At 38.0% G+C, this 25,508-nt stretch overlaps 1 protein-coding gene across 1 annotated transcript in view; it reads right to left on the bottom strand.

The window, feature by feature from the left end:
• MYO3A (myosin IIIA) overlaps positions 1 to 25,508 on the bottom strand; it is a 113,481-nt gene that overhangs the window by 24,042 nt on the left and 63,931 nt on the right. Inside the window, exons 17-26 of the mRNA XM_085050485.1 lie at positions 22,405 to 22,531; positions 21,213 to 21,423; positions 19,231 to 19,378; positions 11,824 to 11,977; positions 10,513 to 10,601; positions 8,660 to 8,789; positions 6,181 to 6,260; positions 5,493 to 5,570; positions 2,264 to 2,469; positions 127 to 238 (exon numbers count right to left, since the gene is read on the bottom strand). Of these exons, the coding sequence (XP_084906611.1) occupies positions 127 to 238; positions 2,264 to 2,469; positions 5,493 to 5,570; positions 6,181 to 6,260; positions 8,660 to 8,789; positions 10,513 to 10,601; positions 11,824 to 11,977; positions 19,231 to 19,378; positions 21,213 to 21,423; positions 22,405 to 22,531 (1,335 nt within the window). The remainder of the gene's footprint in view (positions 1 to 126; positions 239 to 2,263; positions 2,470 to 5,492; positions 5,571 to 6,180; positions 6,261 to 8,659; positions 8,790 to 10,512; positions 10,602 to 11,823; positions 11,978 to 19,230; positions 19,379 to 21,212; positions 21,424 to 22,404; positions 22,532 to 25,508) is intronic.

The following is a 25,508-nucleotide window of genomic DNA, read 5'->3' on the forward strand; positions in this document are numbered from 1 at the left end:
GAGTTCGCTTTTTAAAAAGAGTAGAGACCAAGAGCTACTTCAACCAAAAGAGCGAGAAAACAAATTGCTTAATATGTTAACAAAGGCATACTGCAACGATGAAGATAGAGTATATTAAAAAATTACTTTAGTTTTTCCAAGAACCCAGTTGTCAAGGTGGGCTTTTTCCAAGATGGCAGCACAGGTTTCCGGGCTGACTGGAGGATCATCATTTGTTTTGTAACAGATGAGGTAATACCTAAAGACAAATGCATGATTCTTTATTTGCTTAATGGAGGGTAACACATGCAAATACACTTAAACCATTCTTTTAAATAATAAAAACAGTTACATGGAAGAAAACATAGCACTGAAAAAACCAAAACAGCATATGAAAGAAAGTGCAGTCATTTATACACAGTACTGAGAAACTCAGTAAAAAGTGGATGAGTGACATATTGTACACCCTGGAGGGTTTTTAAATTCTATATCAACACCAGAAGGTTTTTAAAAAGAGTTAAACCCAAGTAGAGTAGTGCACCATTTCTTTCCTGCTCTCTACATTCTGTGAAAGTGATTTCAGTAGCAAAATAGAAATAAAATAAAAATATTTTAAAAGCTTTTCTGCCTGAATTATATTATTTCATATTTAGAAATGTCATGAAAATTTCCTATCTTATGTGCTAGACCATCTAACTTGGAGTTATTTAATATGACCTGTGACACATCCCAGCTCTTCTTACCTCCTTGGAATCAGCTTTGTAGATCCTTTTGGAACATGTAAGTGCCATTGTGACATATCATCTGGAAGCATTTAATCTAGCAAACTCATTTCTCAGAATTAATTCTGACTAGGAAAAGAGGTCATGATGCTCACTCAAAAATTACCTGTAATGCACTAGCTCAGCTGCTGGATAGAAAAGTTCTTGTTTGTTCCAGGACTTTCCAAAATGCTCTATAACAAAATGAACCACATCTATCTTGGGTCTCTTAATTTAAGAAAATTACATTAATTATGTGTGCTTCCTGACAGTACATTATGCTTTTTTAATTGTTATTCAGCCTTTATATACAAAGCCTGGGTTTACCAGCTTTAAATGATGGTAAAAGTTTGCTCACAGAATAATAAAAAAAGAGACCATATAAATTGCTCTATCATCATCCACAGCTTACTTTTTTTTTTTTTTTTTTTTTTTTTTTTTTTTTTTTTTTTTTTTTTGTGAAGCACAATGAATTGGCTTATTTTTATTATAACAATAATGTTGCCATTATCTCTGGTCTACCTGTAACTCTCGACTATTAAAAAAACCCAAACCCAAAATAAGAAGACAGATATTTAATAAAAAAATCCCTTTTCATTTGAGGGCCATGTCTCCAGTGCCAGAGATCTGCAAAGCCTCACTGTAATCAGGGGCACAATCTCTGGAGAGCTACCCCATTATGTTCACTGCTTTCCTCTCTTTTTCCCTGAACAATTAAGTTTGGGGGTTTTTATAAAAAGCTGTCACCAAAAGCTACAGCACATCTTGTAGTGATAACTATCTTTTTCCATATTTCACTCTTCCAAAACAGCAACACTCCCAAGATTAGTTTTTCCAGAAACAGTGCTACAAAAATACTCCTTTGCTGTTCCACTCCTATCTCATTCACCTGCAGCATTCTCCTGCTAGCTCCCTGTTTCTAGTGCACTATTTCTTTTAAATTCTTCTGTCTGAATAGGTAGTTCTTGCTTCTTCCCAGTTTTGATCTCCACTCCACACATCTCTGCTCCCTGTTTCTAGTGTACTATTTCTTTTAAGTTCTTCTGTCTGAATTTTAAACAACACTATGCACTCAATGAACTTTTCAGCCCTAGACTAGGAATCCCAAATTATCATCTACCCTGCACAAGTAGATGCTGCATAGTGTTGAGGGTTGGGAGCCAGAGAAACTGTGATGTTCCATGGATGCTGTCACTCCAAATTCTTGGCTTTAATTTGAAACATTACATTTCTAAAACTCAAGTCCTTGAAGAAACTTGCAGATTATAAGCAAGTAAATTTTTAGTCAAATGTTCAGAGAGCCTGAAAAATCATCCTTAGATGCATCATCTTCCCCTACCCATCAGAAACAGGTCAGTAATATTGTGCCTGAACTATTCTTGGTCATCCAGTCTGTAACTTCTTTGTCACAGGAAATGTCTTTGTATTTTTTTTCAAAGACCATGCCAAAAACACTGCTGATGCTTAACAAACACTGGACAGCAACTGTAGGGGAGAAAAGAGCTTCTTCACATCGATGTTACCGTTTTATGAAGTTAGCGAAGAGTATACGATGTGAATAACCCTGTCTTCGGATCCTTGCTGTCTCCAGAATTCCTGTGTAACGCAGCTGAACCAACACTTTTTCTTTGTCAAACTTGTTTGCCTGCCGGTCATTGTTTGGCTTGATGCACCTGACAAAATGAGGCTGGCCAACAACCATTTTGGATAGCAAATCCATCAGAGAATACTGCAAAAAAGTAACAAGAGATCTATCATCAGGATACTTATAAAACTTGTGTATAGGTCCACGTGTAGTTGAAATTTTATTTCATGTGATCAGAATCATGTCCAAAACCATTTACATTTCATTAACCTGGTACTTTAAAAGTAGAGGAAGTAAATGACCCAACAATTACAGCTTTGATAAGGTCTCTAAGCTACTAGTGTATACTACTTGAGAGAAACATTGATTCCAAATAAATGAACCAAACTTCATCCAGGACATTCTGACAGATTTCCATGATGTTTAACACATGACAGAACACTTACACTCCTTACATTTATTTGCTTATCTGGGAGTTCATTAGGTAATTACAGCCCACTTATTTTTCTTGTTGTCACCTATTTGAAGACCCTTGTTCACCCAGGCAGTAAATCATCCTTCTATGGATGGGAAGTGGAACAGCAGCAAGCCAGTAAATATTTCAGTTCCTTCATTAGACTGGAGGAAAGTAAGGCCACCCCAGAAGAAGGGCTGGTTGAAGTGCTCTGATCTTGGCATGTCCTGTTCATTGTAGAGACTGAGTGTGATACCATAACTGCCCTGTCAAGAGGAAACTTTTGAGAAGACCAAAACTAGAAGTACACAAGATCACAATTCCAAAGCTGCATTTTTCCCACCTCACCAGGATACCAGGCCAGCAGAGGGGATGCAGCTTGTAGCTCCCCATGCCAGCTGAGTGGAATCTGACTAAACAACCTTGATTGGTGTTTTGAAAAAGTGCTTCCTGGGAGTATCTTATTAAAACACAAATGAAGAGGCTCATTCCTCAAGATTCAACCTGACTCAACAGAAAGAGGCAGCCAGGAGGTAATGCAGCTCAGCAGTAGGTTGGTTACATGAAACCAATGTAGGACGTCAAGAGCCATATGTTTCCTATTAAAATGTGCAATTCCATTCTGGACAGAAGCTGCACCATGCAGCAAAGTGCTTAATTAGCTCCATCACTAGTGTGCCAACTGAACACAAACAAGTAGGACACGCTAATGGATATTTTTTTTTCCATGCAGTCTGAGGCGGCATATGCTTTTCTCTGTCACCCATAGGTTTCTGTGTATGAGTAAACCAGTGGGGCTGAAGCTGAATTTTTATTTAAGAGCATTAGCTATGATGATCTGAGCAAGGATTTCCACTACAGAAAAGAGTATCAGAAAAGTGCAAATATAATTAACTCATTTGCAGCCTCTGATGCTAGAAGTGGTCATAATGCACTGAATCATAGACATTAGGTTTGAATGAGATTCAAATTTTTTTCATCTAGAATATTAGAACATTATGTACCTTTGGACCACCATGATACCTAAACTGAAATTATCCTTCACAGTCCACAAAGCTGTGCAATTTTATCTACAAAAGAGAGATCTGGCTCCTTATTGTTCTGACATGGATGTAAATGAACTCTTACGGGTTGTAAAATCATAGAACACCCTGAATTGGAAGGAAATCATCAGAATCATCAAGTCCAGTTCCTGGCCCTGCACAGAACACCCCAAGAATCACACCATGTGCCCGAGAGTATTGTCCAAACTCTTCTTGAACTCTGTCAGGTTTGGTGGTGTAACCACTTCCCTGGGGAGTTTGTTCCAGTGCCCAATCACACTCTGGGTGAAGAACCTTTTCCTGATATCCAACCTTTTCCTTATCCAACTTAAGCCTCCCTTGACTCATCTTCATGCCTTTTCCTTATTTTGTCACTGGTCACAAAAGTGAAGAGATCAGTACCTGTCCCTCTGCTTTCCCTTGTGAGGACATTGAAGGTCACAATGATGTCTCCCCTCAGTCTCCTCTTCTCCAGGTTGAACAAACCAAGTGACCTCAGCTACTACTCACACAGCTTCCCCTCCAGACCCTTCACCATCCTCAGGGCCCTCCTTTGAACAGCCTCTAACAGCTCAATGTCTTCTTTATACTGTGGCACCCAAAACTGCATACAATGTCCAAGGTGAGGCTGCCCCAGTGCAGAGCAGAGCAAAGCAGAGCGGAGCAGAGCAGAGCAGAGCAGAGCAGAGCAGAGCAGGACAATCCCCTCCCTTGCCCGGGTGGCAATGCTATGCCTGATGCCCCCAGGACAGGGTTGGCTCTCCTGGCTGCCAGGGCACTGCTGGCTCATGTTCAACTCGCCATGGACAAGGATCCCCAGGTCCCTTTCTGTGGCACTGCTTTCCAGCCTCTCATCCCCAGTCTGTACACACAGCCAGGGTTGCCCCATCCCAGGTGCAGAATCTGGCACTTTGTCTTGTTGAACTTCATATTGTTGGTGATTGCCCAGAGCTCTAATTTGTCGAGGTCTCTCTGTAAGGCCTCTCTGTCCTTGAGGGAGTTGACAGCTCCTCCCAATTTAGTGTCATCAGCAATCTTACTTAGCATTCCTTTGCATTGCGCATTGAATTAGTCATGAACATCCCCTCAGACACTTTATGGATTGCTGGGAGACATGACTAAATAAGAGCTGGAAATTCAGAGCAGAACCAGCTCTGTGCACTACTTCAAAGGAAAGGATGATCTTCCATGTTATTTTTTATTGCAGGACCAGCAGCACAGCTAGTGCTTGGGAAGGTCCAGAGCACTGCTGGAGAAGCCACAAGGATGAACTCTGGGCAGCCTCTGTGCAGTGACCATCAAGAACTTTCTCTGGAGCTCCTGCTTCCAATTAACTTTGTCCTTTCTTAAATTCTTTAAAAAAAGCTTTATCACTAATATCCAATCTCCCTTTATCTTCCTTGGTGGAAATACAAGCAATTGAAAGATTAATATTGATCATCATACATCATCATGACAGCAATGTGGCTGTGTAATCAAGTTCAGTTAAAGATGAAACATCACAATCTCCTCGAGATATTTGTGCTGCACATACTGCTGCATCATGTATGCAATTCACAAACTCTGAATGGATCACTACTGACTCTAACTCAACAGGTGCAATTCAAAGAGTAAAAGAATAAATGTTTGTTGTACTCTAGAAATATTTATTAAAACATCTGATATCTTACTCTAAAATAAGAAGCAACTGTCTGTGTTTTCATGCTGGTTGTCTCTCTTGGATGATGTCCAGTATCTCCTGCTTCATTCTACAAAGATGAAGAAAAAGAAATTACACTTTTTATCTCTAGTTAGCCTGTAGTGCCCTTTCCCATGCCCCAAGAAAGTACCCCTCAGAGAACAGAGACAATTGTAAAAGTATTCTAAACAGCAAAAGTTACAGCATGATCACTAGCACAAACCAGTTACACCAATACTTTGCTACACAGTTCACAAACATTCATACACACAGAGGGCACAAATTGATAACAGAGCATCTAATAACTGCCACAAATAACTGGACAATGTCTGATGTTCTGTTTGTTATTTTATCATCACTGTTCTCTAATGAATGTGGCTATACTCCACATCAGTATTTTCTCTTTTTGCTACAATACAGCCGGGAAATAGTATTTTTTTCCCCTGAAGTTGTTATAAAACTATAGCCAGAAAGAAGGGAAATGTTAGGTTTTTACCTCACGGAAGGAATATGAATTGCACAACACAAAGATATCCAGCTAAACAGAAAAGAAAATAGGAGAGGGAGAAAAACCAAGGAAGGGGTTACTTGCTTACTTTTAGTACCAAAACAACTACTGCCTTTCTAGCTTAAATTAGGCTTCAATGCAGAATCACAAAATTTTACATACAAAATCTTACCTTTGTATGACTGATTGATTTTTGTGAGGTCCACATTTGGTAACTGATTGTAGTTTTGCTTTTCGTGTGTGCCAGGTTACCTATGAGAAGACAAAAGAAAGCAACATACCAAAGTGCTTACATCTCATCTAAACTAAGAACAGTGCTGGACCACTTTATTCACACCCCTAGTGCAACCATATGATTATAAAGGTTGTTGATTGTTTCAGGGTATGTCCTCATTTCCCTTTTAACCCTTGGGATGGAATGATCTGAAGAAGTTGTATGACTATAGAACAGGATGATTTTTTCTCCTTCAGCTCATACATCAGCTACTTGATAAAAAGTTAAACAGACTGCTGCTGAAGATAAGAAAGATACATCTTAGAGCGTCCATGTGGTTTTACCCTAAGAATGCTATTGTACTATTCTAGTTCTAATGCTACATATTAGTTTAAAAAAAAAAAAAAGTGTTAGTACCCTTTTCTGGCCCTGAGGAAAAGTGACATGGCATGACTCAAGCTTATACACGTAACTCTACGCTTCAGTACTCTTTCAGTACCCTGGTAAAAATAATGTTGTATCTTTCCACAGACCTGGCTGGAAACCATCACTGGCCTGTGCTTTCCCTTGAAGTGTGGCTCGGTATTCCTGGGAGGCTACCAGCTGACACGGACCAAAACTGTCCCAGGGAGGCTTTCTAACAATTAATCAGGATGAGCAGTCCTGTGGGAGCGTTTCAGCTATTGTTCATTGGCTCTGTTTGCTTTACTAGCACAGACATAGTCTTAAGACTCTAACTTTAGAATTCTAAATCAAGAAATACCTTCATTATGATGACTTTGAAGGACTAGGTGTGCTGGTGCACTTTACACAGACACTGGTCTTTCAAAGGAATAATGAAAATTCTGCTGAGCTTTTCATCTTGTCTCTCTATGTTGATAAACCTTAATCATTTCTGCATGCTGCCACTGCTTCTGCTAACAACGTAACACCTCTGGGATCTCCACTGGGACAGCCTATATCTCTCTATGCTCAGCTGCTATCAGGAAGAGGTGGATAAAAGTTGGAACAATAGCTGCAAATATGTGTCATGATGAGCTAATGCATCACGTATTATGTGATGATATCAAGGGCTAAACCTCCCTTGGGTTCAGCTGAATATCACAGGGTGGGAAGAAAAAAGAGAGGATTACTCACAGCTAACTTTAACTATCTGAAAGTGAGGTGTCTACAGGACCCCTGCTTTATTCAGTGGAGAGAGGCACCTTTAGAGGAGATTTTTCCCGTCTCAAGAGAAACACCTGATGGGTTGAACACTGGATAACCCTCTACAATTCCTCTGATTCTAGATGAATAACACAGATCAGAAACCAAACTTTTAGATGGATATAGCTGGATGGTTTGGGTCAGTTAAAAAAGGCTACATGCAATGTTTCACAATATTTAACAAGAAGACTAAAACAGCCTTCAGAGTTATCTTGCAAAGCATTAAGACTTGGGATCAGTTCTTGGAACCATTTGGATGCTTGCTTTGACTCTATGGAAATTATAGTTTAGTATATTAGCAGATATCAACAAGTCAAAAAGTTCAAGCAAGGACACTGAGGTCTGTGCTTTCCCAGGAACGCTCACTTAAAATAGAACTTCAAGACCAAATTTTGCATTCTATTAGCAAAGCTCCCTTTGTAAAGAACAGAGTCTTGCCAAAACCTCAGCTTCTGTAAGTTATGATAACATTTTCACTTCCTTTAGGCCCCTCCAATTTAGCTTTTCTATTCTGCTAGAAATATGCCTCCCATGTAGTTGTACAAGAAAGTAATGTTGTAAAGTACTTACTGTATGGCATCCATGCCAACACACAGGGAGTACTAAAACATGGTAACAAACTGGCTCTAAGGAGACTCACCCATCATCCTGAAGTGGAAGGTAGGACACTTTGCAAGGACATGGTTCAAATAAGGTGCAACTTAGGAGTAATTTCTGCAGAGTCATTTTTTTCCTCCACCTCTACTTAACAAATCCCTGAGGAAGAGCTAACTGCTAGGACCCCATCAGTTACCAATCGTAAAGGACTCTAAGACTGAGGAAATAGAAGAGTGTCTTCTAACTCTTTGCAGCAGATGTTTGGAGCCCCAACCTTTGTTCTCTACCACTTAGAGATAAATTGCACTGAGGAAATTTATATATACCCTGTCTAAAACAGGCCAGTAACTTACCTGAGCCTTCCTATTCAGTTCTCAAGACATGCACTCCACTCCCTGTCTTGATCCCCTACCCTGAAGAGAAGACCCTGAAAGAAGTCTCTACCACTTTCTTGGCACTTGACCAGACCGTCCCCTGCATCTTGAGAAGGCTGGGGCTCCATTCAGCATAGATTCTAGGGTTGGAAAGTTAAGCCACAAAGTGTATAATATCATCAATTAGTGGTCATATGAAACCTAGCAGTGGTCATCACGAAGGCTAGAGAAAACTGAGGAGATCACCACAACAGCAATACCTGTTTTTGTGAGAGGATGGGTTACCAGCTGTCGTGTCAGGTTGTTTTCAGATGATCGCAGTAGCAGCACAATATCAGCTGGCAGAGTATCTCTATTTTTGGCTAGGAATCCACTTGCATTATATAGAACCTGTTTTAAAAAGTGCATTAATACATCTTCTTGGGGTTTGAAAAGTAATTGTAAATTTAAGCTTTCTGGAATAGAACTTTTAATATATCAAGATATGAAAATAGCTTTTCAGCCATCAGGCTCACTCTTGCTAACAGTCTTTGACCACTGAAAGTTCTAACTTTTCCATACAGAGACACGATGCAGATCACTTAAAGCAAATCCATCATTCCAAAGTAGCTTGAGGCATTAATTTTTCTAATGCAGATATATTAATAGTAGTTTTAACCTGTGTGGATTTATCACTAGGACAAGTGCATTGCAGTCCTCCTTTACACCTATACATGTGTGAATGCACAATTAACGATGCACTTGATTTCAACCACATCACACAGGATTACCCATATGACTGTACAATCTTTCTGCACTATTCATATTGTTCTGTACTAGACCCAGGACTTAACACTCTTCCTAGGGATTTCTGTATTAATCGTAGAGGAAGTTTGCAGAATCACAAACTGCATATTTGCAATCAAAATCGCTCTAAAAATTTAAAGAATGGTGTACCTAACTCAAAATATCACTCCAGGGTTCTATCTCAATGATGCTTTAAGGGATTCACAGGAAAACCTTACCTCTCAAGAAGGGTAGAAGATACTGGGATGCATAACTTAGAAAAATCTCTCACAACACAGCTCAATGGAAGTCTTAAATTATGAAAAATACTTGTAAAGGAAGAGGAAATAATTATTCTCCAGTTCCACACTAGACAGGACTAGTAGTAATGAATTGACATGACAGCAATGGAGACATAAGTTAGACAGTAGCAGAAACTTCCTAATGAAAAAGCTTGTTGAACACTGGAAAGGGTTAATAGGGAACTGGTGTAATCCCCATCTTCAGTGGTACAGGTAGAGCTGACTCTCCACTCCTCAGCAGTGAGTTATGCTAGGCTGGTGAAGTGCTGTTCAGCTAGAGATGAGGTTCAGAGAAGTTACAAGAGGCTCTTTGTAGCTGGTTGTCTTCCACAAGGGTTAAGTTTTCTTCCACCAGCTGATGGGCAGTATTTGCATCTTCCCAGGCCAGCACTGCACAGACTCAGCATGGTTTCCTATGTGAGACACTAGTCCTCACTCTGTACCCTTTAAAAGAGCTCAGCAGGACGTGAGAGATGCTGCTTTTCCAAGGCAAGGTTCAGGTGACCAGTGTCACCTTGCTGCAGCGTAACAGCAACTCCTCCTGTGTTTGCAGGGCATGTGCAGCAAGTCAGCTTGCACAGGAAGGCAAAATGCTGCTCACTGAATGAAGCAGGAAGCAGGGGCTGAACTCTCTATCTGGCTGATGACAAAGTACAGAGCTAAGTGAGGCTGATGGGGTGTGGGAGGTAGTAGAAAGAATGAAGCTGGGTCCTGATTAGAAACAGGGGGAACAAGCATGGTGCAGGACTTTAAAGAGCTAAGGAGAAGAGCACTCAGCTGCATTAGATAACAATTATGCTTTTGCGTCTTCTATAGTACAGTCAGCTCATTTACCTGGTGACATTTAAGAAAAATACACTCCTTCTATTGCTTTTTTAAATGAGGGATAATAGCTATTCAATTTACTTTTGATTTGTAAGGCACTGCCAACATACCCATGTCTGGAATGAAGACATGACTGTTGAGAACCAACCCAGCTGACCTCTTCTATTCCCTTCCAGCCCTACCATTCTGCAATCCCCAACTAACATCATCACATGTCTTACCTTTCCTGCATAATGATAAATTCCAAAGGTTAGATCTACTCTTTTGGGTCTCCAAAAATATTTTGACTTCAAATTATCTTCAAATTTTTCTGAAAGGAAACACATAGCTTATCTTACTGGAGTTACTGTACAATCATTCTCTTCTGAAGCTTTATCTCACCAAGGATATTTCCTAATTTCTCAGGCAATTCAGGGGAACAAAACAGACACTGATGTTTTCAAGGACAGAGATACCAAAATGGTCTTGTAACAAAAGACACTAATAGATAGAGAATATGGGAGCTCTTGGACAAGTTACTTCCTTAGTACCAAATTTTTAATGTGTGACCTCAGAAAATAATAGAATTTTTAAGGTGGGAAAAGATGCCTAAGATCATTAAGTCCAATGCTTCACCCAGGACCACTCTGTTCACTACTAAGCCATGTCCCCAGGTGCCAAATCCACATGTGTTTTGAACACATCCAGGGCTTGCTTTTCCAAGATTTAGATTGAAATATATGAAGCAATGTAGTAATCCTTCCTAAGGATTCCTTGAGGAATTGTAAGGAAACATTGATTGATTGATTGATTGATTGAGGGTTTCAGTACCATAGAATAAAAAGTATGAGGATGGAAGGAAAACAAACACGATAATTGCTTTAGCATGGGCATTGCTAATGGATGTTACTATGTTTTGTGATTGGTTGTTGGTAAAAACTGTAATCTGACATTTTGCACATTCAAAAATGAGTAAAAGAAGGATTTACCTGCACAGAAATACCACTGAAATAACTAAGTCAACAGTAACTGCAACTTCCCACCCAACAGCACTGAAATTTTCATAATCTGACTTACAATGAATTTAGCTGTTTTAATTTTAATTTCTGAACAGTAAAAACTCAGCAAGCATAATTTGCTGAAAAACACTGAAGCATGTTTGCAGTCATTACTCTTAAAAAGGATTAAACTTCTTGTTCAGATACTGCTCACCGAAAATCTCAAAGCTGAACATGATGCAAGTTTGCAAACAGTGTTCTTGGTCTATGACCCTAGCGTTTTAACTCAGTTTGCAAGCTCTGCAGTAAAAAATTCCTGAAGGCAGGAGAACTTGAAACCTGGATCAGCAGCTTAGGTTCATTCGTACTCTTGATGTTTCTCTATGAACTTCGAGGACACAACCATCCCTGCATGCATGTGTCCCTCAAACACACTGTGGCACTGAAATGAGGGCTCGCTAAAAACATGACTAGCACATAGTCTAAACTGTACATGCCAAACAGAAATCTAACAGAAGACAAGCTGCAAAACTCTGAAATGAACCATACACTTACCTACAAGTGTCTGATCTGTTGCTTGTGGGAATCGACTTTCCTCATCAAGCAGAGATAATAAACCCATTGGTTTCTGCAGGAACATATCTAAGAGGGGCCTGTTGTCCTCATATTCTATAACTCTTGCATCAACACCTTCATAAAGGTATTCATTCTGCAGCAAAAAAGAGAAGGCATGTTTTGTCTGTGTATACAGAACAGGAAATAATAGGAAATAATTCACAAACCGTCAATTGTAGCAAATTAAAACTACATTGAAGAAGTATGCCTCAGGCCTAAAGATATCAAGATTTTGCAGAAACAAATGTCAGCTGGGATTTTTGGTTTTGAGTACATAAGTTCAATACTCCAGCAGAATATTTGGTAAAGTAAGATACTTTACAGGAATAGCAAGAATTAAAGAAACAGAGTTGAAGAAGCCATAGTGTTTGCAAATAGGGGTCTCAGGATCTATTTATTCCCCTGGTCCAAAATGTAGAAAATATTTCTTAACCACTTAGAGCTATATTTACATTTCCAGTCAATTTCTCAGATTTAAATGATGGCTAAGATTTACAAAACTGACTATGTGTTACAATGGCTTAACTTGTCTGATCACCCTTCTCAAACATCTAGAAAAATTCTTATGTGGAGAAGAAAGGTACGCATACATTCTAATAATTAAAGAATTGTGTACATATTTCCTAAAAATTAAATATATTGTCACAGATTTGTCTCTACCACATTGTCAGTCCTTTTATGGAACTAAGAAAAGGTATTCCCCAAGATTTAAAAACAACAGAAAAGTTGGTGGGGTGGAATTTTTAGTTTCTTCTTTTTGTTTGGTTTGGTCTGGCTGGTTTTCTCCTGAAGACTGCAAATATCTCTGTATTTCTCCCAGACTAAGAAGAAAACAAGTAAAAAATGTTGTGTACACAGTGTGTTGCAATGGTTTTATCTTGAATATAATTTAGATTATGGCTGGAGAACACAAGAATGACCTTCCATAATCCTTTAGCAAGGCACAGGACAGCTGTAGATTTACCAAGGGAAGGATGCTCTAGGGACTGCCACCCCCTATTATTCTTGCCTACATTAGGTAAAGCAATATCAGTTATCCATCACAAAATGCTCCTGTTTGTGCCAGGGCTGCCTTCAGTCTTGTGCAGGCTGTACTGTGAAATACAGAGTTAAGCCTTTGGGTCTACTTTACAAATCATCCCTCTGCCAAAGGATAGGACTTTATAAAAGTGTTGTATTCATGTAGGGTGATAAAATCACAATTTTGCTATCTTGAATTCATTGTGAAAAGAGTGTCACGAAAATGAATGATGGCTAATATTAATGAGTTCAAAGACCTTTAACCCTGGAAGACCTCTCATTATGTGTCATTCACTTGAGTCTGAATGAGTGAAGAAGGCAATGCACTCAGCATTTCAAAAAGAAGTCCACTTTCATATACAACAGAAAAACACGTTACTAGATTTCATTCCTCTTAATCTCTAAGCAAGAGAGAAACAGCAAAAGGCATAAAATCAATAATACTGCCCTGAAAATACAGGCACAAATAAAAATCTGCTGATCCATTTGAAAGAGAACACAAAATATATACCTAAACCCTTCCAAAATCCAGACTGATCTGATTTCCCAGGACACTCTTCACTCTAAGGATAGGTTATAGCTCAGTTTACATGCCATACAAAGGTGTAATCAGTAAGAATCTCTCCTACAGCCCCATGAGGGCTCCTCATTTGAGACACGTAACATTAACCTCATTCATGTCTCCCCTGAAGCAGTGGACAGGTGGAGTTTTGCTTTTTATTTTAATCAATGACCTGAGTAGCAGGACAAGACAACAGAGTAATAAATGTATCACTGATATAGGCCAGAAGTTAATTATGTACCTGTAAGAGCTGGTGGCAGAAAGGGAATGAGTCTGTGTTATCTCCCAAAGATAACACGGGAGAAGGGGCAGCTTAACTGAGGGTTACAGCTGCACTGACACACAGATGTTCATGGAACCAGCTGTTGCTATTAGGATTATCTAGAGTACCCTTATCAAGGGGGCAAGGGGAAGAGATTGCTCAGAATGAATCTATCAGAGGGGAGTGTTTCTGTGATGCTCAGACATCCTCAAACAAGCTCTCACAGCCAATCTATCTAACGATTAACTTTTTCCAGCTTCAAATGCTTGTGAGAGAGGCTGGTCTAGAGAGCTGATAAAAGTGTTCTCCTAGAAAAAGAAAGGAACTCTTAGTAGCTGTACTGCTATTCTCTAATAGCGACATCTGCTCCCCTCCCTGCCCAGCCTGACCTCCCAGCCCACAGTGTGTGTGACCACTCTGCCTTTTGTGTCTTTTGTGTCTCGATGGCTGAATGAGTGACAGCACTGCCAGTTTTGGTAATGCTGCCACCTGCCCAGCAGGACATGGAAAGAGTTCACTCCATTACTTCCCACGGGCTCCTGAAGGACAGCTGATAACCAAGCCGGGCACCAGTCTGACAGATGACTCAGAAATGATACTGTACTACACTTTCTTATGCAGTGCTGGTTTCAACCACATCAGTAGGATACAAGCAGCAAGTATAAAAGCTCTAATGATGGACATCATAAAACTGTAATAAAATAGGTCTTGTTTGAATTAATAAGATGAATCAGCTACAGGATTTTGTAATCCCCTGTGATGTTCTATGACAAGAAAGCTCCAGAAAATAGCTACCTTTTGAAATTCTAAAGCCCAATCCATTAGAAATTATTCCCATGGATGGGATGTCAAAAGGAATAACTAAGTTACACTATTAACTGGGCTTCCACCTCATCTTAGTATTGCATGGTATCTTTTCTATATCAAAACTATGTAACATTAGCTTGTGCAACCTGGTTTCAATGGTAACAAAAGAATTATAAATGCATTAGGAGGTGGTCTTCATGTTTATTAAAGTAATGCCATTTTGCGAGAACATGTTATGATGACACTTTGGTTTGAATGGGGACACCAGAGACTTATTCAGAATGAACCTTTTCCAGCTGAAACTAGAAGATTAAATTGTCATGAGAATGTAAAATAAACATTGCACACATTTAATGCAAAAAGTATCATCCCTCCAACTGACAGCAAACTTGCTACTTTCCAAAATGTTTTAGCTATCTGCCATTACAACTGACAGCAAACTTGCTACTTTCCAAAATGTTTTAGCTATCTACCATTACACCTTTTACTTTTAAAGGGGGGAATGACAAACTAAAGAAATGGGAAGGCTGTCTTGCTGATCAATGTGACCTGCAGATCATGGAGCTGAAAGAAATTAACTTACATCACTACCTAATACGTAAGGGAAACACCTTGAAGGACAGGACTGAAGGTCCAAAAGTTCTGCTTTGCTTAATATTAATCTAAAAAACAGCTTGTGCCAGCAAGACTGGTGGACATCTAAAAGCAGCAACTGAGTTGAGAGCCCACATTCTCTCCCCAGTCAGCAGAGACAGGGATATATCTATTTGTCCACATTTACTGCTGGGAATCTACACTATCTTAAACTATAAGCCCACTTCAGTCTTTCTGTTAAATTAGGGAAGGTAGGTTGCATTCAGGCCGAAAAGCCTTTATTCTCAAGTGCAAATATTAAGTCAACAGTAAAGAATAAATTCCCTTAATTTTGACTTGAGTTCTCTACATTGGCACACAGACACTCTGCCGTAGCTGACATCCTGAGCCTCAGATTGTGATAGTACCACCATTCTTTCCTATTACCCCTATCACTACTGTATCCTTATTTTTGTAGGCCACACTTCCAAGGAAAGCAAAACTGTGAACACTTATTAGATTCAGACACAGAAAAGAGAACACTGACAATGATAAAACAATGTCACCTGTAACACTGAAAGTACAATTCAACCTTAAGAGTTTATTTACTATCTGGCTTCATTGGTCAAGTTGCCAAAACATGATTCACCTTCTTGAATGACATAAACACTACTTATTAGGTCAATATGGGTTAACTATGAACTAAACTATAATCAGCTGATTTAGGCCTCAACTTCCCACGAAATAAGTCAAATTTCATCAAATTGCATGTAATATGATATTGAACAGGGCAGAACAGGGAGAGGAATGAAGAAATAATGTCTCTATACATTTTGATTCTCTTCAGGGCAATGTGAAAGAATTTAAGTTTTTCAGTCTTCCTTGGGTACATCTACAGGGCTCAATGCAGAGTTGTGTTACAGATTTCTGATGTTGCACAGGGAAATCTGACATGTCTGTCTGGCACTGAACTGGTAATGGAAAGTCAACACAAAGGTCTTGGTGACTGCTGGCATCAGCCTTCTCATAAACATAACTCCTGTCTTTTAAAGACACAAACCCTTGCATGTAAAGTCAATTGTAAAGTCAGGCAGATACATCAGCAAAGGGCAGAGGTCATCCTAATGTTTGTTTTTTACATCAGTGGTACTTCTTATTTTAATTTACAATTAAAGTACATTACTGGCATCAACACAGGAGAGTCCTTACCATGAACAGAAAAGATTCTGAAGCCAGCTGCTTTCTCAAAGGCTGTTTTTGTGATATAAAACTGGGACAACCATGTAATAAATAAATGAAAAATGATGTCTTATAAAGACTATGAATCATAGCACAAATCATTCTGTGCCATTGGGTTGTAATGCAGAATAATACATTTCTCATTTCCCATCTCTGAAGAGAGAGATTTACACCCACACTTGCATGAACTTAATCTATATAGCTCATTCTGCACTGCTGTAGTAATATCTTTGGAGACTGCTACAAGTTAATATAATGAAGTTTGATATAATCAGATGTAGTGGTTTGATGTAAATGAAGGTAGACACTCCCTTGCTTGGTGTTACAGTCTGGATGTGGACACTTGTAATAGAAATATTAGGACTGGTATAAATGAAATATGAATGGGAATGTGCATATAAGCACCAGAAAAAAGAGTCTTAAAAGAATAGCCATGTAATACCCTGTGATTTGAATGAAGAACATTTGTTCATAACCATAAAACTGAGGAAAGTGTTTCTTACATCAAGAATAGAAGGCCTTCACTTAAAGAGAACACAGTACAGGGAGCTAGCAAGTGGAACACCCTCTAAATCTGACAGCAGGAGGATGACTGTAAGGTTATAGCACATCACACAGAGCTTTCCTATGAGCCCACCAAGGAAATGGACTATAGGCATAAGGTTGTATATATTCCAAAGAAGTAAAGCCAGATAATTACCTTGCCAAATGACTATGGAGGCTGAAGTAAATAAGGGTTTGAGGCAAAGAACAATCTCTAGAGGGTATGAAAGATATGTTTAAAAACTATTTCAGCAAGAAGAACTTAACAGACATGATGAAGACTTGCTAGGTGGTGTCCATTATTCTATATGTCACTTACAAATTATCTTGGACACACCACTTGAACACACACACACACGCGCGCACACACACACATCATGGTGCATTCTATGTGTCTGTGAGGCAATGAAATCCATGGGAGAATGAATGGAAATAGGTAAAACTGACCTACTTAGAGATTCTGTAAAGAAAGATCACCTTCCCCTTCCACAGAGCCTGTAGTTTTTGTACTAATTTTCTGCAGGGAGAAATGAGCAAACTATATATTGTCAAAATAAGAAGTTAATTTTTCCCCTCATCTGCTCAGTTGCAGAATAACCACCCTGACCATGCTGCAGCAAGGCACATGCAAGAGAGCAAACTGTTCCTATGACATGGTGACACTGCAAATATCTGCATTAATATAGGTCTGGCAAAAAATCTCTGTACTAGGATACCTAAAAACTAGTAAAGGCAGATTACATTGAATGTGACTCTAATTAAAAAAGAGAAGGCATATTAAGACAAAATTGGGTGTACAGGGATTGGGCTAGGAAAGCCAAGGCAGGTCCATCAGCAGCAAAAGGTAACTAGGGAGAATGCAGTCCTTCTGCTGAACAAGTCTGTGGATGACAAGGAAAAGGCTGAGATATTCGATGCTTTCTTTGCATTGGTCTTGACTGATAATCCCAGGTCCCTGAGACCAGGGGGAAAGTCTGCGGCAAGGAAGACTTAACCTCAGTGTGGGTGGATCAAGTTAAAGGAGCATTTAAGCAAAGTGGACATATGCAAGTCCATAGGACCTGGTCAGTGCCTGGGTTTGATGGAATAAATATTCCGGCTGCAGTCTGTGCTATTTCTATCTACCAGCTGTTAGAAACAGCAATAGCCAAGTGCCCTTCTGTCGTGAACTTGTGTATTTTGGAAAGAAGATGCCTGAGTAATTACAGTAGATTGAGTTACATTTTCTCTGACTTTCAGATGATATTATAACCAAGGAAACACTTGTGTTGATAATTTTGCACATAAATCTATAAAAACAACTATAAGATATAAGCCTCTAAGACAACATGACCTGAAATAATTGCAAAGAGGATAAAACATTTATCCATTAAAAAAAATTGCCATACTACACATAGGTATATACACTTCTAGACTGACACATGCATGTACACACCTGCATACATGGACACATTTCACACTTGTATCTGTCTCATCCTTAAAACAAACAGTGATTAACACTGACAAAATACTCTGCTTCTACTAACAATTAAAATTACAGTTCAGGAGAATTTTCATCCATGTATCACAGACACCAATAACTTCAGTAAAAGAGCAGAAGTATAATTTCAACTACAATTTTAATTTTGACTGTTCTGCCACACAGAATTTTGGAATATTTCAATTTTCAACATGATTATTTTTTTCCCCTGAACATGTTATTTCTTCAAATAACAATATTGAATAACGTTGAAAAGATGGTTAATTTAATTCCCCTGGAATTATTTACAAAGTTGAGATGATATTTTTTGAGGTTTTTCCCTCTCCTCTTCAATTCCATAAACTTTTATATTTACAATGCTATTCCTTTGCTTTGCTTTACAATAAATTATTTAGATTAAATCCATCTTTATTTAGCTGAGAAAATCTAGTTTATCAATAAGAACAAAATAATTGTGAAATTTGCAGTTTTTACTAATGGAATTTCAGTGTTCATTAAGCTCATTAGTAAATTCTTATAAACACTGCACTTTCAAAATTTTGTTACCACTCATTTACTTTTTTACCAGAGAATCATACATTACAACACTCATTATTCCTCAAGAAAACAACATCACATTTGCGTCGATCAGATTATCACAGTGTTATGTTGCTTAGATACTGTAAATTTCAAGTTTAATGCCTTTTATGTTGGCATTTTACTTGCAAATAGCAAGCCCTGCTTTGCAGAATACATGCTTAAAAACATTTGTTATAATCTGCTCTTTACAACTTATTATAGAGAAGGAACCATGTAGTTTCTTGAGAGAAGGTTTTATATGATCAGTAATACTAAAGCTTTATCAAAATAGCCAGCACATACCTGTTCCCAGGCAAAGACATGTTGGTTGAAGTAGAACTGAATTTGTTCATTGGCAATGTTGATGCAGAGTTGTTCAAAAGAATTTTTTTTGAAATTCTCAAAGCCAAAGATGTCAAGAATTCCAATGTTCAAGCCATCATCGTTTTCACTGCAAAGATGAAGTATACTTTCCATTGTTATATCTTTACTTTACATTAACTCCCTCCATTACTATTTCACAAAAAGAAATCATGGGCCAAATCTGTACATCAGTTACACAGGATAAGTTTTGCTGAACCAGATATCTCTTAAAATGACAATAATTGTTTGTTTGAAATACAATAAATGCAAATCAATTCAAAGTTTACTGCATATGCAGACCAGATATACATAAACACATAACCAAGTCAACTGATAAGTGAATAGGGGATTTACAATTTTATTTTTACACTAATATTTGCTAGTAATCATTCTAAAAAGATGACTACAGTACAGAAAGAAAATGCAGTTCTTTTTGTTTCTCTTATAATAACACAGGTTTTACTCACCAGCATCCTGAAATTAAAGACTGTTGCCATTAAGTATTATTTCTTCATATTATTTACTCACAACAATTAAAATTGCTTAGTTTAGCATTAAAGTCAAAAGAATGAATAGCTAGAACTTTTATGAATCTAAGTAACTACTTTATGCACTGGGATGTAGTATGAATTTAAATTACCAAATAAATTCCAGAGAAGCACTGGAAAATCTTTGGCTTGATATTTTAAGTAGGGCATACTGATGATATGTGATCACTTCTGCAACTGAAAAAAAGGTCTAATATTTATTTGCTGAAGCAAAAAATTAAGAGGATATAATTTTATAACAAACTGAGACTGACATTAGTGTATTTTCTAAGCAAGGAAAATATAAATCACATTCTTTCTATAAAACCTCTTTGAGGGGCTATCTGTAACCATTTTAAAATAAAGATTTAGGAAATCAGAAATTAAGAATCAGCCTCAAGACACTCATGAATAGCACTTAAACCTCTTTGTAAAGTCCATCTCAAAAAAAGAAGCATTTCATTGTGGAGGGATCTAAATTTGGTGACTACTTAATATATCTCAAAATTACATTTTTGATGCATAGACTCCTAAAATTCAACTTCCCCATTCCTTTTTCAGAGCTAGTTACATAAAAATAGCAAATACAAATTATTTTACTACCACAAAATCAAGCAAAGGTTGTTTGGGTTTTTTTTACAGTGAGCATTTCCGGTTAAATTTTCTCCCTCCTCATCAGCATAATAAGTAAGTATTAAATTTGAAAAGGGCTCTGTAACAGACAAGTGGGAGAGGCACTCAGGCTGGAAGTGCTGCCCCATCAATAATGGATTTTATCCTATTACTTACTGATAAAAATTCTGGTTTTTGTTGCTCTGCTGTAACCAAATACTCAAAAGTTTAGACAAATTTTAGGATTGCAACATTGGCTCTCCTCTGATATTTAAAAAGAAAAAAATCCAGGAAATCCAGACTTGCAAATCAAAGCTATTTGTTATTGATACAGTGTTTAAAATGTCACCTTGTAAGTGTAAAGTGGACAATACCTTCAGTAAATGTGTTTGAAAATTATTCCCACTCATATATCAAACCACACTAATAACAACAATGACAAAGCAACAGCATCAGGTTAAATAAAAGCAGGATTTGACATATGTAATCAACACGATGAATATCAAAAGTTTACTCTGAAACAATACAAAAGAAAAGTAGCTAGCATGTAATTTAGACAGGGTTAAATGAGTAAAGATCAACAGGAAAACAGAAGATGCTTTTGCCAACCATATCTACTGTATTTTCACTATATACCATGAACAGGACAAAACATTTTTTACATGGTAGTGTCATAAACAAAAAGGTACCAGAGAAAAAGGACCTAACTACACTAAATGCTCTAGTGTAGACTATTATTTCCACACAAAAAGTCTCTCTTTATTCTGCAAAATCTTCTTTTACCTTAAATGTTTGTCAGGTTTGAGTAAAGTGTTGATGCGGTTGACAATCCAGCTGAAGAGGCGCCCGTACAGTGCTTTGGCCATGGCATCTCTGACATCAGTGGCTTTTTCCACAGTGTTGGGACGAATAATTGTTTCTCCTCGAGTCACTACACAGTGAGAGGTGAGGGCTTCTTGCAGTTCATCTGCTTGAATGCACAGCAAGGATGCACCTAGGAAGAAAGGTCACAGGAACAGCTTAGAGACAGATTTCGGAAGGTACAACAAGCATTTTTGCAATCAAAGCTGCAAGTTCAACATGTTATGAATAAGGGCCAAATCAAAGTCTTGAACTATGACTAATGAGGAATTTCACACCAGACAAGTGTCGTTATCTAATGTAGTCACCAACCTTCCTAGCTTCCACTGCAGTCAGAGTAAGCAATTCAAAGCAGAGGCTTTAGGTTCTAAATTCCTTTATCAAGGAGGCTGTTTCTCCAGTCTAAGGAGAAATGCTAGGGAATCTTTGTGACTATATAAGTAACAAAGTTGTGAGGTGTGAACACCCCTCTCAATTATAACGCACTCATACAAGCCACTGCTGTTCTCCTTTTGCTCCAAAAAAGGGGTGCTTCTTTCCCAGTTCCACAATATTTTTCTATGGCAAGAAAACATGTAAGAAGATAGAGTGAAGACTTCATTATCTCCCCAGGTGTAAATACTGAGAAATTGTAGCAAATTTCTTGAAAATCTTTGCCCCTTTGCCTCCTTCACATCACAGCAGCTTAAAATGTAAGGCCTCCCTTCCAAAGAATTAGTTAGCTGTATTTCAACAGGCATATGTGGGGAACAAGCAATGAGCAGCTGAAAAAGAAACTGGGAAAAAACCATTCAATGTGACAATGAGGTTCTCCATCAAATGTTCAAATAACCTTGGAAAAAATCCAAAGATTTTTTTCTGGCATCTGCAGTATTAGTCATGTTTCCTGTATGCCAGTGAACTAGTTAGTCAAATAAGATGCATAACATGGAAAATTTTTTCTTTTTTGCATTTTAATTCAGGTGGGCTTAGAATTAATCTACCTCCAGCTTTTGATTATTCTTGCAAAATTTCCATGTGAATACAGTTTCATTGACACCTCTCTCGCAATAAAATAAATTTTCTATGAAAACACTACAGAAAAACAATGTTAAATCACGAAAAAACCACTCACAGTTCTCAAGGGCTACTGGATTGGAAATGTTGCTCTTGTCAATCATATGTTCAGATACTACTGCAGAAAATTCAATGTTACCCACATTTAAAATGGCAGCCAGGACACTGTACACACTTCCAAGTTCCTGAAAAGTACATTAAAAAATGCAATACTTAATAGCCAGGTAATTTGCCTCTGTTGTTTCTGCAATGGGCGTGTGTGTGTGTGTGTGTGTGTTGTCTCCTGTGGTCTGCCACATGCCCACTACTGTTAGGAAAGCTGTTCTCAGCAATTATTCCTCTACTGTACTCAGCAAAGTCTTTCAAGAATAAGACAGTCAAAGAGGGCAAGACAAACCATAGCCTAATCCCTCTTCTGTACTTGTTGACAGGACAGGATTGGCACGAATAAGGGAAAGAAAAACAGTGGTGTGCATTCCTCTTATACAGAAAGAATTCAGAGGTTATTTATATCTACTCTTCACTGTGTCTGCAGGTGTAACCGTGTCTAAAAATTTAATACCTAGATCAATAAAAATACAAAAAAATCTGCATCTATGTTTCTTGCATCATGGAAACAAAGGTACTCCATATAATAGGTCTACATCATCTCCCACCAATGTCATCAGAAGTTTCACTGGGAGAAGAGTGAGACCTCACATCTATGATTTGGCAAAGCACTTTACCCTTCAAAATATCAGTTAGAATCTCACTAAAGCATCTTAATCTGGACTTAACTTTAAAAAATTTTAGATTTCAAATTATTTAGGAAGTTCTGCCATGGTTTAGTTAATAAGGTGGTGTTAGGTCTTAGGTAGGACTTGATGATCTCAAAGGTCTTTTGCAACCTAGCTGATTCTGTGATGCTGTGAAGAGGGACTCTGTTTTGAAAAAGGCTGTTATTACTCTGGACAGTGAAGTGATACATACACTAAGTTATTTTAAGTACATATACATGAGAAAATCATATTTGCAATTAGTAAAATAATGCTTTCATTGCAGGTTTGACTTAGACTTTAACTGCAAATTTTCATCTGAACTGTGAATGTTTATCATTATTCCTGATCTGAGTAGTTTTTACTCAGAAAATGCTAGGTATACCTGTAAAGCAGACTAGGAGTCTGTGACACTATACTTTGAGGCATACAGTATTAGTGTGTTTTATAAAGAGAAGGTTAAAAACTTCTGTGGTAGTTTTATAAGAGGCAGTTTTGCAAATCTGATTGGTATTTTATAACTATGAACTTTTTATAATTGCACAGCATTTTATCCATATTATTCAATAGTTTGCTGGTACCATGTCAGGCATCATTTACTCAGATAAAATCTCTAATTGCTCTAGAATACTTGAGCTTGTTTTCAACACTTTCAGAAGTTAATCTAGCAGCTAATAAATAGTGATTCCAGTGACAGCAAGACAAACTGGATAAGCTCACACTAAAAAATTATGCTGAGGATAATTGGCACATAGTTTACTCAGGATTAAGCAACCATTTTCATTTTAAGCTTAGGGACACAGCTGAAATGCAAAGAAATGGATAGCTTAACTTCTGCCATCATGCTGTACAATACGTATAGCTGCTGACATTTTTCTGCCCTTTTCCAGTGTGCTTGAAATCTGGCTTGATCTGTCTCGTATAGCATAATTATTGTTCCCCTCAGGCAGTCCTTTCTTATTAATTTTGCCATTCACCCTGAAATAAAACTGTGTGATTTTAAGACAGGGAGTACTGACAGTAGTTACTTTTGAAATCTGTCAGTAAGTAAAAAGCAAATTTCAAAGGAATTAAGCTTTGTTTAGGTCTCAATTTTCACTGGAGTGGAGATTTTTTTCTGTCCATGGCTTTCTGCTAATAAAACATTGAACATGCTTATATAGAAGTTCCTCTGTGCACTGGGATGAATGTCAAAGCTTAAGGCTGCATTAATACTGAAGGCTTCTTAATACTGAAGAAAGGAATTCAATGTCCTATGGGATATTTTGCTCACTGAAAAAAAAATCTCTTTGCACATGTATCCGATATCAGAACATCAGTGTGGGAAAAATACTGTTCCTTCCCTCTTGCAAGCACAGCCTCAGACAGGCTGGTTCACCCTGAGGAGGGTGTAAGACAGGCTAACATGGCTGGGGCTCACAAGTAGCCATAAGCAGATTGCCTATGGCACTCAACCTGCTTCTGGAACTGTGGGGTTCTACAGGTAGGTAATTCTTCACAGATTCAGCTCACAGTGCCTTGCTGACTTAATCAAAGTGAAGATCCACGCTAGAACTGCACAATGCAGCCAGTGACCTAGCTCTAACTGCATCTTCAATATGTGTGGATGGCCTCTTATGGATGATCAGGATTATTGTTTCCACCCATCCAAGTGAACAAAAGAACTGGAAACAAAAACAGACTTGCTGCTTTTCATACTTTAAATGAGAACTTATCAAGGTCTCTGGTGCTGTGACAAAACTGCTATCAGTGCTGAACCATGAATGTCCTTTCATGCTCCTTCTGGAAAGGTGAAAGCACAAGTGAAAGGATGTGATAGTACAGGTGTGATATTACTAAATGCAGTTGTGAATAACATGTAGAGAAGAAAGAGCTTGTGAATGCCACTGCTACTACAACTTAACACAAAATGACTATGGAGGAACAGAAATAGTCAACTCAAGCAACCAATTTTCTGTGAAAAGCTCCTTACCAGTTTTGCCAGAGAAATGAAAACATACATTTATTCTGCAGTACTAGTGCTGTATTTCACAGATACTGTGTGGATCATACCTTTACTATATATATTGTTTATAAATAAAGTGAGAGATAAATGACACCTGTGATGCACCACTTCTCCTAAGGTACGACTAGAGCACAGGATGGGATTTTTTTCCTTTATAAATTTATTTTAATTCTACCTAAGACAGACTAAGGAGAGGAGTTTAATGGCCAGCTGAGCCATGATATGATATAATAAAGAAAGAATGGGTTCAGTTAATGTTTAGTGATGAGATTCATCTCCAAAGGGATTTAAGAACTTCATTCAACTTTATCCCCGGAGTTGTGAAAATGTATTGAGTTCATCAATACTCAGATCAACTCAATGAATTTTTAGAATTCTCACCATGGACTTCCTCTTAAAACT

This window comes from Lichenostomus cassidix, chromosome 2, assembly GCF_008360975.1.
Source record: "Lichenostomus cassidix isolate B80296 chromosome 2, HeHo_3.0, whole genome shotgun sequence".
NCBI lineage: Eukaryota > Metazoa > Chordata > Aves > Passeriformes > Meliphagidae > Lichenostomus > Lichenostomus cassidix.